Source organism: Micromesistius poutassou (genome assembly GCF_964030765.1).
Source record: "Micromesistius poutassou genome assembly, chromosome: 23".
Classification (NCBI taxonomy): Eukaryota; Metazoa; Chordata; class Actinopteri; order Gadiformes; family Gadidae; genus Micromesistius; species Micromesistius poutassou.
This window is the reverse complement of record NC_140293.1, coordinates 6,397,144-6,410,763: the sequence shown is the minus strand read 5'-3', so window position 1 is coordinate 6,410,763 and position 13,620 is coordinate 6,397,144. Positions and strand designations below refer to the sequence as shown.

General features: G+C 42.3%; 1 protein-coding gene across 4 annotated transcripts in view; it reads right to left on the bottom strand.

Annotated features, from left to right (window-relative positions):
• Window positions 1-13,620, bottom strand: part of ptprda (protein tyrosine phosphatase receptor type Da) — a 98,610-nt gene that overhangs the window by 48,214 nt on the left and 36,776 nt on the right. For all 4 annotated transcript variants that reach the window (XM_084487179.1, XM_084487180.1, XM_084487181.1 and 1 more), the window contains exon 5: window positions 3,612-3,800. In XM_084487179.1, coding sequence (XP_084343305.1) covers window positions 3,612-3,800 — 189 coding nt within the window. The remainder of the gene's footprint in view (window positions 1-3,611; window positions 3,801-13,620) is intronic.

The following is a 13,620-nucleotide window of genomic DNA, read 5'->3' as shown; positions in this document are numbered from 1 at the left end:
ACATATCACTGGACTGGTCAATATGGGAATGAGTGATACTGCTTCAGGGAAGCGTGGATCAAACAAAAGAGGTTTACAGTATAAGAAAGCAGCATAAAAAGGGAGGACAATTGAAAGAAAGAAATTTAGGTATGGACTTAGCATATTCAATCACATGTGACTTGAAACAGTCATCTAAATTTGGGACTTCTTTTTGGTGAAGTTACTATCAAAAATGCAGCGTTGTATAAAAAAATCGAAAAAAAGCTGCTTACATGTTTAAAAAAATAATTGTTCAGTTTTGTGTAAAGCGAAACCAATAGATACCCCTCGGTAACAAAAGTTTGGACATGCACATCTTCCCAAATAGCAAGAGATGTATGTCGGCACAACTTACAACCTTCTGACAACCCTTAGCTGAAAAATAAAATGCAATTGAATTAGAAGACAAAATTCAAAATGTCGGCCAGAGCCCACAAGAAGTCAACCAACCACTGCGTAAGCTTGTCAAAGCTACAAAAGACACCCATAAAAATCCACCAATGGGATCAGCAGTGTGGTGTCACATGACCCGAGGGGAAAAATGGCTTTAAATTCAACAACTCTCAAACTCCATGTCACACGGCAAAAATTAGCCAATCAGGGTCCTCGCCGGCCTCAACTGTATGCCTTCCCCCAAACCCTGAAGAAAAAAAGTCAAAAAAGTAAAATAGTCTCCAAACCCAAGAAAAGTAAGAAAAATAGGTGAAAGAGAAAAAAAGCACCGTAGAAACTTTATCAAAAAAGTAGTTGTTTGGGCTTTTTTGTAGAAGGTACAGAAGAGGAAAGCAAATAGAGGAAATTAAAAAAAAATAGTTTGCAAAGATAGAAATAACTCTTTGGGAGAAAAAAAGGCATAGAAAAGGCAGTATTGTCTTCAGCATGCCTGCGTGCTTCCACGGCAATCTGTGCATACTTTTGGAGCTGAATAAGAGCAGCTAAGGGGGAAAAAAGGCTTGGTTGTTTTAGTTGGACAAAAAGAGGGACACATGATTCGCTATGGCCGAAAAGAAAACAAAAAATGAACGGATAAAAAAAGAAAATTGTTTAAAAATAATTGTCATTGGATATGCTTATTTGAGCCATGGCAAGCATATCACAAGTGAGCCAAACGGGCCCTGGAAAACCAGGAGACAAAGGAGTAAAAGAAAGCATAGACGTACAGAAATGGAATAGTCAACGAAACAGGACCAAAGAAAAAAAGATTTTGATGAACGAAATGGGATTTGGAATAGGTAAACAGGGGACAAAATGGAGGGTGATTCGAATGAATGGATGGGTTGACAGCAAGAATGAATTCGTTTTATTTTCATTCTGTGAACGTCAGTTCAGCACTCTTACCTCTTATTGGTGTACCACCTGGGTGGATAATATGAATGCAAATAAGATTAGAAAGAAGAAGCATTAGTACGAGAAGATAGAGGCTGGGGGGGCTTTGGAAGAAGAATCAAATTAGATTTAACAGGGTACGTAAATAAAGGTTCTGAAGAGAGAGAGAGAGAGAGAGAGAGAGAGAGAGAGAGAGAGAGAGAGAGAGAGAGAGAGAGAGACGAGAGAGAGAGAAGAGAGAGAGAGAGAGAGAGAGAGAAGAGTGAGAGAGGGAAGAGTGAGAGAGAGAGAGAGAGAGAGAGAGAGAGAGAGAGAGAGAATTGTTCTGTACTCTAGTGGTAAAGAAAAGACAGGAGTCATCATAGGAAAACCATAGGTTAGAGAGAGGAACTTTTGAACAGACTGAAGTGCCACAGGGTTGGGGCCATGTCGGTAGCGACAATGACTTCTGAGGACCAAGTTAGGCCCATCTATTACAAAGGAAAGACTTTGTGGATTTGGCATGTAGGAAACAAGAGTGGGGAGCAGCGGCTCCCGGTAGGGTTTGGCTCTGCTAGGCCCTGAGCTACGGAGAATCTGGACACACAGCCTAACGTAACACAAGGTGGAGGTGTGAAGAGAGTAAGTGGATAAGTGGGTCAGTGAGTGAGTGGCAGACACGTGAGACATGTTAAACATTAATCATCGTTATTTTTGTGCTAAACTTTTTGTGCCTAATGTAAGGTTATCTGTCCTAGAAGTGCCTCTGCTGGTAGTGAGACCAGTTGCGGTGGGTAGGGTAAGCTTGTGTGTCCCTGCCACCACTGTGAGTTGGCTACTGTAACTGTTAGTAAAATGCATGCCATGCATTTTAATAGTTGTTGGAAACATGAACATTAGTGGGGGTGATGTGTGCTTCAGAACTAAGCACTTACCAAAGGATTCTGTAGATTTAAAAATACAGAGAAGAAGAAAGACAGCATAAGCATGGTGATTATAGCTCTTAGGTTTTTAGTTAACAAGGTTTGTTTTTAAAAGCATCAATGCTACGCGAATCGAAAGTCCCACATTTTTAAATCAAAGGGTTAATTCTACACAGTTCTGTTGAAAACAAGGAAAGGAGGGTTAACACGAAGGAGACCCGACAAGGACAGCTGTGAAGTTTGGGAGGACAGGTGGTCAAACATAGAAGAGTTACGTTTTACTGTGACACTTGTGTAAATGTGTTCCCAGCTGCATTATAAGACAATATATTATGTATTGAATAATTCAGGGGATTACTTGAAGTTGCTGCAGACTAATTAAATAAAAGCTCTATTGCACAAAGAGCAGAAACCTCCTCATGATTCAAAGTGTCAAGGTTGTAGTATTTAATGTAAATGCTGCGACTAGGGTCTTGAATGCTATTTCCTTGTTGACCTCACACAACACAAGTGTGACTTTAGAAGCTAGGACATATTTCACATTCAGATGCTGATGTAAAAATCTCCTTTGAAAATTTACAAAAGATGAATATCACAGACATTTTGTCCAAATATGTGATAGTCATAGTACTTGGCAACTGCTTTCCTAGTTAATTCTTTCCTCTTTTTTGCATATTTTGCAAGTTCTGAGTGAGTAAAAACAATGAAAGAAGTGATGACGAGAATGGAACCCACAGCAAAACAAACTGCTCAACGGCAGTGGAAATCATATCAACATAAAAAGGCCAACCCCAACACATCCTTCTAAATAAAATATAAGAGTTACAGCAGTGAGAAATGAAGACGCAAATATAGAAGCAGAACATTTACAAGAAGGGACAAATCCGACAGGGCCACGACAACACTGGAAGACAAGGGGTTGGGAAGGGGGGATTGACAACACACACACACACACACACACACGCACACACACACACACACACACACACACACACACACGCACCAGGACACACACAGCTAGACCAACACACCGGGACGCACATCCACATCCACACACACACACAGACACACACACACACACACACACACACACATATACAGATAGTCGAAGAGAGGACTCAGTAGAAACAATGCCATTTACCTACAGAAACCAAAGCCAAACTGTGCAAGTTAAACAACAAGAAGAGGGACACAGTGGGAACTAAAGCAGTAGAAGAATAATCAAGGAGAAAAAACAGCAACCCATAAATATACACACAAAAGAAAACAAACGACCCAAAGCAAAAGTCCCAGTTGTGGGATTCCCCAGGGTGTTCGGGTGGTGTTGGTCGTGAGGGCAGTGGGGGGGCGGAGTGGACCTACCCGATCGGAGCTGTTTAATGCGGCCATTGTTGTTGGTGGTGTTGACGGGCAGGAAGTCCTTAAACCAGGAGATGTCGGGGTCCGGGTTGCCGCTGGCGGCGCAGAGCATGGTGGCGGTGCGCGTGCGCTCCACCACCTTCAACTGGGGGCCCATGTCTATGGTGGGGAACCCCGCGGGAAGCTGGTCCTCTGTGGGCACAGGGAGAGGGGGACGGACGGCGTGGTCAACATGGAGCAGTAAGATCAACAGCATTTTTACAGTGCTTTACTAACCAGTGGCAACTCAAAGCGCTTCACAATATTGCCTCACATTCACCCATTCATGCACACAACAACGGCGGTTTCAACCATGCAAGGCGACGGCCAGCTCGCCAGGAGCAGTCAGGGTGAGGTGCCTTGCTCAGGGACACCTCAACACGGCTAGGAGGAGCCAGGGATCGAACCAGCAAACTTCTGGTACCTAGAAATCCAGTTCAAGTTGGTTGATTTGCTCCATTGACCAAGTCAAACAAACTATAGATGTCGAACAAACTATAAGTATGCCGATGTCGGTTTACCAGCACTACTTCATGATGACTCACTACTGCATACTGTTATGTTTATAACTCAGCTGGCTGCTTTTGCAATGAATGTCTTCACCTCGGTTTACCATATAAACAGAGTTACGGCATTTTCAATCTTAAGAAGGATAATTAGCTTGTATCTCACCTCGGCATTTTATTGCAGCAAAACAAGACAATATAAAAGTAATAATACCTGTTTTGCACCTTGCTGAATGCAATGTGTGATTTGTGTTCTGAGCTGATTATGCAAACTCAATTCCAAATGCAGAAATATCTCCATCTATATAACAGTGTTACATTGTTACAAAGCCCCATTCAGGTAACTGCCAATTAGATTCCTATCAAACCTCTACATTTTAACTCGGTTGCCATATGGTTAACTAGCAGCTTATGCTTCTGTCCTGAACAGCTTTTTATTCGTGGGCAGTCACTTTGGTCATGAAATTTTCATGAGGACACATTGGTTTGGAAACATCATTCAGATCCTATGAGGAGCCAAATGACAACGGTGGCCCCCTTCCAACAACGCTTTTGGGTATCTGGCAGGAGACTCTCCTCCAAAGATGTTTCAAACCCTATTACAACCGGGTGAACTTTCTAACTTCTTTTGTACTTAGTAATTTAGTGTGCCGGCCAACTGCCATGGGCCATTATTGATTCACTTTTTCAATTTACAGCATGCCTCGAATGCATTGCGTTCAATTTTGTTCTTTGAATCGCAATGAGATGTTTTGAATAAAAAGGAAATCGTCTGCAGGCCTATTTGTTTTCTCCTTACGATATCAGTGGTGTTTCTCAACAGAACCCTGCATTGGTTTAACATGATTTGTAATGTGAAGCAGCATCACATCCGCTGCTGAGGTTTTCTCAGACATTTGTAGGCCCCAAGAGTACTGCTTGAGGTGTATAATTGCATGCAGAGCAAGGGAAACATTACAACAGTCGTTTATGGGGGTTGTTTGTTTAAAATTTAAGCCGATAACTCTCTCTGGGAAACTGCTGCTTTGGTTGTGATGCATAGGTATAATGTAAATACAGTATATATGGCCCACTGATATGATTCACATCTCTACCCACAATGCCATGGGATTGTGAGGGAGTTTGGACCATTTTAGGGAGTCATTTACCTTGTATCCACGGCAACAATAATAGTAGAAATGTAATTTATCCGTCATTGTTTAATATCAATAATGACATATAGCTTATGTTGACGTGATGACTAGAAAGAAACTGCAGATAATTTAACTTACATGGTCATCCATACCTAACACGGAGGACAAGAGCTACTTCACAAAACTGAAAACATTCCCAATAGGTAACTAAATTTTTGCAGATTTTTTTAACAAAAAAAAATAACAAAAGAGCCATTAAATTAAAGTAATGAACGAAATGGCCACTGAAAGTTTCCACTGAAAAGGGGAAAGATATTCTCCTAAGAGCGGCCTTTTGGAGGAAATGGTGAAATACCAAGTTATAAACACATTTTGAATTACTCAAATCGACTTTGATTAGGTACTGTCAAGGTGTTTTCATAAAAATCCTTGTTTTTCCTTTTAAAGGGGGTCCAAGATGAAGGCTGAACCCCACTAGTCAGGTTTCTGAGGAAGCAGGTTTGGAAAAAATGCTTGCCCACAACTGTCATTTTAAAATGATTTGTTTTCCCTGGCCCCCCGGAGTATCTGATACCACCTTCTCCACTTGACGTCATTGCAACAGAGTTCCACCATCGACCTTCCCTCACCAGCACCCAGATCAGACACAATCTGCACTACCAATGACTAACGAAAAGGGTTAACCTTATAAAAACACAAATTCATTTTATTCTCTCTCCCTCAAAGCGTATTACCTTCGGATTACTTAATAATTGTACACAATTTAACACATTTGCCGACTTCAGCGCTGTTCAAACACTCAACATGATGGGAGCTGCAGCAGCACTTTTCTAACAAGCAAGCGAAAAATAAATCTGGCTCACTAATGGATGTTTAATTTGAAATGCTGCCATGTATATTGTACAATTTGTTTTTTAATGTTGACTATTGACAAATGGGTATGATGGAGGACATGGCAAATTGTAAATTGAAGGAAGGGGATATGCAGTGCAAAAGGACCTTGTTTTGAACTTGATGTTAAATGATCAGCAAAGAGCGAGCGTTAGCTGTTTGTTGGCTACATGCTCAAGGGTGGAATTCTGAAATGTTTGGTGAATAAGTTGCTGTCATTGTTGATTGGTGGCTTATTTTGCCGGTGTGAATTATAGGCCTGATTCTAAGCCAGGTTTTAACTTAACACATATACAACCCAGTAGAACCACAACTGGTTTATGTAAATACATATATTAAACTCTTGTTATTCCACACCATTGAAAGCTTCAATCTCAAGGACAACCCTAGACAAGGACAGCGTCTCTGTTCCAGAGACACACTCTATGTATGTATATATATAAATTCAACAATGGATCTACACACTAAATGAGATGGAAGGGGGAGTGAGGCTGGAGTCACCTTCTATAGAAGTGCTGAGCGCTGGTGCTTGATATAAAAGAACCCCCAATGACAATTTGCACACATTAACTACTGCCAGCCTATCAGGACTTATGGGAATGTGGTGCCAAGTATGGGACGAGTATAAAAAGGACATTGGCTCAAGAAAATCCCTGAGTGGGCACATTTTGCACAAGACGTAGGAGTACTGGACACGGCCTGCAACCCATTAGGAGATTATCTCTATTGATTTTATAAGGCATCGACGCACAGAGCCAAAACTAATGATTTGCAGTCTAAATCATATACTATATGCACTACAGACAACATTACGTCATTTTGCAAAATGGAATGAAATTGCTGTGACTCATATATATATATATATATAGGTCTATGTACTATTATTAATAAGATAAATATTACGATGCGGGATTTCTGCTGCAGTGTCTCTGATCCAGCGCGTGTTTCTAAGTGTCGGGTTAGTGTGTGTCATTTATTTATTACTTGAGCTAAGTGACCTGCTAATTTTTTTATCGGTGAACCCTATCTCCTTCAAAGTATGATTGAGTGCAGTGGTATTAGCTTGAGTGACAACCCCAGGTGATATATTCTTCCTGGCACGCCACTAATGAGAAAATCACCCATGACGGTGATGGGCCTCTGGTAAGACATGGCTGGAGAGTCTAAATGTGATTAGTGTTGGCGTGTTCTCCCTGGAATCTTAACAATTTCTGCAACAGCTATTTCTTCCTTGTATCAGCCATGTTTTATTTTGCCTTAGATTCATCTCAAGTGGGAGTTTTTTTTTTTCTTCATTAATTTTCCTAATTTATGTAACATTGTTGATTCCGATTCTCCGAAGATCCACACTGGAAAGTGTTTCAGGACAGGACAAGTCGTTTCAAAATTGACCTTAATCATTTTAGACAGAGTGTTTCTCTCCGCTCCAGATTCGCACTAATGCATTCACTTTTGTTTTGATTCTGTCGTGCTGGCATGGTAGAGGGAACTGTTAATTGTGCTTTTGTTGTGGCACAAAACAAAATAACGCAAGCAATGGCAGCAGCTCTTGATGAACAAAAGGTGCCCAGCCATTCCTTTTTCTGCCAATTATATGACAGCATCTGTCCCAGTTTTTACTCTCTCTCCCTTTCTCTCTCCATCTCTCTCCCTCTCTCTCTCTCTCTCTCCCTCTTGTTCTCTCTCGTTTGGATTGTCTGTTCTACTCAGCCCATTTGTTTGTCACCCGTTGAGGGAACAAGTCCTCAGTGATATTTATAATATACATATTTATTTTCACTGCAGCATACCTGGCGGCACTGAAGTTTCAATATAATTCTCTCATCGTTTCGTACATCTTTATTTGTGCCTGTGTGTGCGTCAATTGAGTGTGTATGTGTGTGTGTGTGCGTGTGAATGTTTTTATGTTTTGCACACATTTGTGTCAAGAGCTCTTCAACATAAATGTTTATCAACATTTATGTTTTTTGCAGATGTGGCAATTTACTTTTTTATATTTAACGATAGCTGCTTGAGTGAGCAACACTGGAGGTTATATGAACACACACACACACAGACACACACACACCGGCACAAAGACACACACACACACACACACACACACACACACACACACACACACACACCGATGCAGTCTGTACACTGCTGTTAAAGCATGGGACCTTGCACTCAATTGTGTCAATCATACAGCCTGATATAGTGACTTGCACTTATTTATTTTTTTGCCAGACATTACCTGTCTATTTGAGCACTGCCTCAGGTGAAATAATTGGAATTCATGCAAAAGGGGAAAGAGTTGACCTTTGACATTTGAAGGACGACACGTCTACTCGGTGGACCGCCGTATGGACAGCAGGTAGATGGAGAGAGCGGGGGGGATGCGCCATGTTAAAGGCGCTTTCTCAAAGATTCATTGGAATAAATGTCTGTTAAGTCACAATCTATCGCCAGTTAATGTATATGTCCTAAAAATTCTGCTTTAGAAAATAAGCAACAAACGCAAAACTCTCCTCAATATGTGCAGCATCGGGCCTTCTTTGTGCCTAGATGGTGGTGTGATGGTGTTACATGTGTGTGTGTGTGTGGGGGAGGAGGGGGTTACAACTGTTTATGTGTGCTTATCTGAAAGATTAATACACAGAGCTAGGAATAAGCATTAAACATACAAAAAGAAAATCTAATTGGGTTAATGTATATTTTGGGTTTTTACTTAAGCCTATTAACATCCCATCCCATGCACATTAGTATGCACACATTACGGGGGATTTGCAGGGTAATAACGGCTCCATTTGGAGTAATAGAGTTTAAAGAGGAGATTCACCCTTTCAAACACCACCCGTGAGTCAACACAATAAGTTGCCACCTCCAAAAACAAGGTTGTAAAAAGTGGCAGTGTGGGTGGTGCCAAACACAACGGCACCGCAATGTTTGGGTTGACACCATCGTGCCCCTTATGGCTCAAAATAGCATTTGCATAATTGCATCATAGAGTTTTAATCAACCATTATAGAGAGTATATTTTGATATGGGAAATTACCACAAATGCAGTGTTGAATGTCTCCCTGCTCGAGAACGGATGGGGGAAGGAGGGAGATTAGAAAGAGGGAGGTGGAGGATTGATGTGACAAAGTCAGAAAAGTAAAGGATAAATAAGTGTGAGCCGCTCTTAACCTTACGTCCACTGCGATCTGTCTCCATGAAGAATAGCACACTTTACCCCCCATTTCCCTGTACTGATTGTTTCTTCCATAAATCCCGCTTTGAGGGTGTAATTAATTGAACGCTGCTTATTTGCCATTAAAAAAACGTTGACTAATGCCGTAGATTGTGAGAAAAAAACATTGTCAAGTCTTCAATTAATCATCGGTGGGCCTTTCTGTGTTTTTCCCCCACAAGCTCCTTCACACATGGTTTCTCGCTGCCATTGCTCATTTGCAAAGACATTGATATTTTCGAACCCTACAATCATTACACTAATTTGAAATGTACAGTATGTACAAAAAAAAGATGAATGTAAAGATTAAAGATCAATACATTTTAAATAGCTCTGCAGCTGACTTGCACTATTTTTAAGGGCCACAGTGCAACATTTAGACTGTTCTACGAGCTGTTAATTCAAAATGGTGACTCATGCTTAAAACATAACATACATAACATACATACTTAAATGGTAATACTAGCACCACTAAAACGCACTTTCAAATATGTGGCGTGTTCAATAAACCCATCACACTTGGTGGGGATTCACATTAAGAAATGAGTTGCAATGGACAACTCTGTTTACCCGGAGAGTTGTAGATCTATAACTACATGGGCTTCTACTACCTAAAGGTAGTATAATTCATCAGTACGATGAATTATCGTACCGATTTCACCCTGACCCAGGGGAACCTCAAACTACCTCAAACACCCCAACAATGTCGGTCAACACCAAAAACCCCCCACCAACCCTACCCCGTCGTACCCGACGGAGCGGATGTTTCACAGACACCATCGGCGCTTTGGGCCCGTTGCGTCAGCCGGGTGGGGGGTCGCGTGTGGCCGAGAGACGGCGCTACTCTCTCTATGTTGTCGCACGCCAGTCATAATAACTATGAACCCCCCCCCAACCCACACACACACTGACAGAAACACACACACACACACACACACACACACACAATGACACACACACACGCACACGCCATAGTCTTTTTGCAAAGAGAAAAGAGAGGGAGAATGAATGAAAGCCTGAGTAGCTGCCCGGCCTCTGGGGCTGGTGTTTAAATGGACGGCTAAAGAGGGAGAAGAAAGGGAGAGATGGAGCAGGAAGGGAGGATGGGGCAGGAAGAGGAGGGGGTGTGGGGGGGGGGGGGGGGGGGGGGGCCTGACTGGGCAAGTCGCAAGGCAACCCATTGAGGACATTGATGCACGTGAACAGCTTAGCTATATTATACTCAGAGGGAATGTTGGGTCGAGGTAAAGAGAGAGAGTGAGAGGTAGAGAAAGACAGAGAGAGAGAGAATAAGACAGAAGGAGAGAGAGAGAGAGAGAGAGAGAGAGAGAGAGAGAGAGAGAGAGAGAGAGAGAGAGAGAGAGAGAGAGAGAGTTAACGAGAGAGAGAACAAGCAAGATGGCGTGCCACAATCACTTCCCATACGCCTCGTGTCCCCCCGCCCAGAACAATGATGTCTTCCATCGGTGCTCCTGACAGCGTTCTGACGTTCTCACACCACTCCTGCACGGTGCCTGCCCACCCCACATCTGCACCGTATCCATTCGCTTTCTACTGGAAAATTACTTAACAATCGCTTCGCTAGTGAAATGCTTCCTCGATTTGTCTTCTTTTTACGTCCCCCCCGCCTGCCTCTCACACACACACACACACGCACACACACATCCTTTCTATCCTCCTTTTGTCTCTCCGTGCCTCGCCTCTTTGCATATTCCATTTGCTGCTTGTTACCTTGAGCGATGATTCCATTTACTTTGAGGAACAGTCGCTCGTTAATTTGTGGCCGAAAGAAAAAAAAAAGAGACAAATGAAAAAAAAAAATGATGTAGATGAAAAAAGGGAAAAATGCATATAATTATAGCAGTGATGTGTCCTTATCGTTTTGTCTGCTCGCAGCATTGTTTCCTGTTCTCTGGTGTTATTGTTTGAGGTGCAGGGCGCATAATGCTTTGACAAACCCCTTCAAGTGCTGAGTCACCGCACTAAGATAAGTGTCAACACGTATGTCCTGCTTTTCCTCCATGAGTGGCTCCCCTTAAAAATATGTATCAATAAAACACAAAATAATAAATCCATCAACCCACATCTGGACTTCTGAAGCAAGTTGACCATGGAGAGCGATTATAAAAAAACTAGCAATAGGCCTGCTGTGGCCCTCCCCACACAAACACACTCGCGCTCACACACCTCATTACACCGCCCAACTATTCACCTATCGCCTAAACACATTGAGTGAACCCACTGTGGGGAAAGGTACTTAATCTGAGCGCTTTTGGGTTTCAATCCATTTTTCCAACAGGTTTCAATCCATGTTTTTTCAACGCATGTTTGACCTGTTGGGATTCGCCTGCGAGGGCTGCTCTCAACGTGACTCCATAGAACGGCTGCCATTGTGGAATCAAGGCTTTTGAAATGGGACAGGCGGCACATTCATCATTAGTTCATCCTTAAGCCCCGGGATACGTACAAGATCAGACTACTCCTGCTTTCACGATCACACAGACACATTCATGATCACACAGACACACACATTCATGATCACACAGACACACACATTCATGATCACACACACACACACACACACATTCATGATCACACACATTCATAATCGCTAACACACACACACACACACACACATTCATGATCACACTCAAACACACCCCCATAGAGATAGTCTGCAGACATCAGAGTAGATATGAAGGTATTATCTGAGCAAAAAAAGAACAGTGGATATTATTCTAGCACAAACACAAGTCAATAACTTCAACTGCTTGAAACCGCCTCGAATGCGAAGCCTCAAATGTGGTTTATTTTGCTCACATAGGACAAGCTCCACCAATCTTACTTTGGCCCCACATATATCAGTCAAATGTGGAGCAGAAGTTACCTGTGCACCTGTAGAGCCAGGGGCGGTGGGTATGGGGAGTGTCTGAGATCAATTGAGGGTTTCCATCAGGTAGAGAAACCAACATCAATATGCCAAACTTAAATATATTGCTTTGAACTGTGCAAACCCTTTACTGTTGGTTAGAATTTGCATCAATAGTATATATTGCCTTACTTTGACAATACAAGCATCTTTTTCTCCAAATATGGATGTCAAAGATATTTAAACTAACAAAGGTACAAGGAGAACCATTCTCTTTAAAAACACAATCCAAAAAAAACAATTATATTAATATATTATATAATTATTATTTATAATATGTTGTACTTCTGATTAGTATTAAATTTACATAATATGTCAATCAAATACTAGTCAGAAATATATAACCTGTAACCTTAACCTATGAAAACATGTGTTTTCATAGGTCAAGTTTACAGGTTAAGGATACATGTGTCAGAAGGATTGTCTGAAGAACATTCATCAAGTCAAAGGGAGTTCTCGTACTCCCGAGAATCCTATTCCCCTTCCGGACGCTCCCCGTCCCTTCAGAAGTGACAGGGCTGAGGCCGGCCCCTCAGCCAGCGGCCGGCGTTGCCGCCGCCTGATGGAAATAGTTTAGCGTCGTGTTGACTTTGAACAAGTGAGTTTCCCCCGTCCTCTCGTTCGTCCCCCATCGCGGTCATAAACCATCTAATGATGCATTGGGAGCCATCGGTGCTGGATGACGCGTGCCAGCATATAGATAAATCATTACTGGCTCCCACAACCAACAAAAAAACTCCCGGCAGATATGACTTTTTATTTTTTTTTGATTTTCAGTTCCAGTCTGAGGGTTGTTTAGTTTTAATTAGCGGCTACCCTTTGCAGGGTTTGAGGAGTTTCTCCAGAGCATCATTAGAGACATTAGGGATGACTGTGAAGGGCCCGATTCATCTGGTAGAAAATGACTTTTGGGCCAGGCCGAGATCAAAGACTCTCTCTCCTTCTTTCAGTCTCTCCCTGTCTCCCTCACCCTCTCCCCCTGTCTCCCTCTCGCCCTCTCTCTCGCCCTCCCTCTCTCTCCTTCCCTCTCTCTCAATCTCTCTTTCCCTCCCTCTCATTCTCCCTCTCTCTCTCTTTCCCTCCTTCCCTCCCTCCCTCGCTCTCTCTCCCTCTCTCCCTCTCTCCAGTGCTCATTTCAGGAGTGTGTGTCTCTGACATAGTTAGTCAAATAGAAAAAGCATGAGTCCTGCTAGGTCAAACTACAGCAGCTCCATAATTGATGATTAAATTATCTGAGTGCTAAAACTATTTTGCTTTACTGAAGGTTATATACATCTGTAAGCATAGGAACTACAAACAT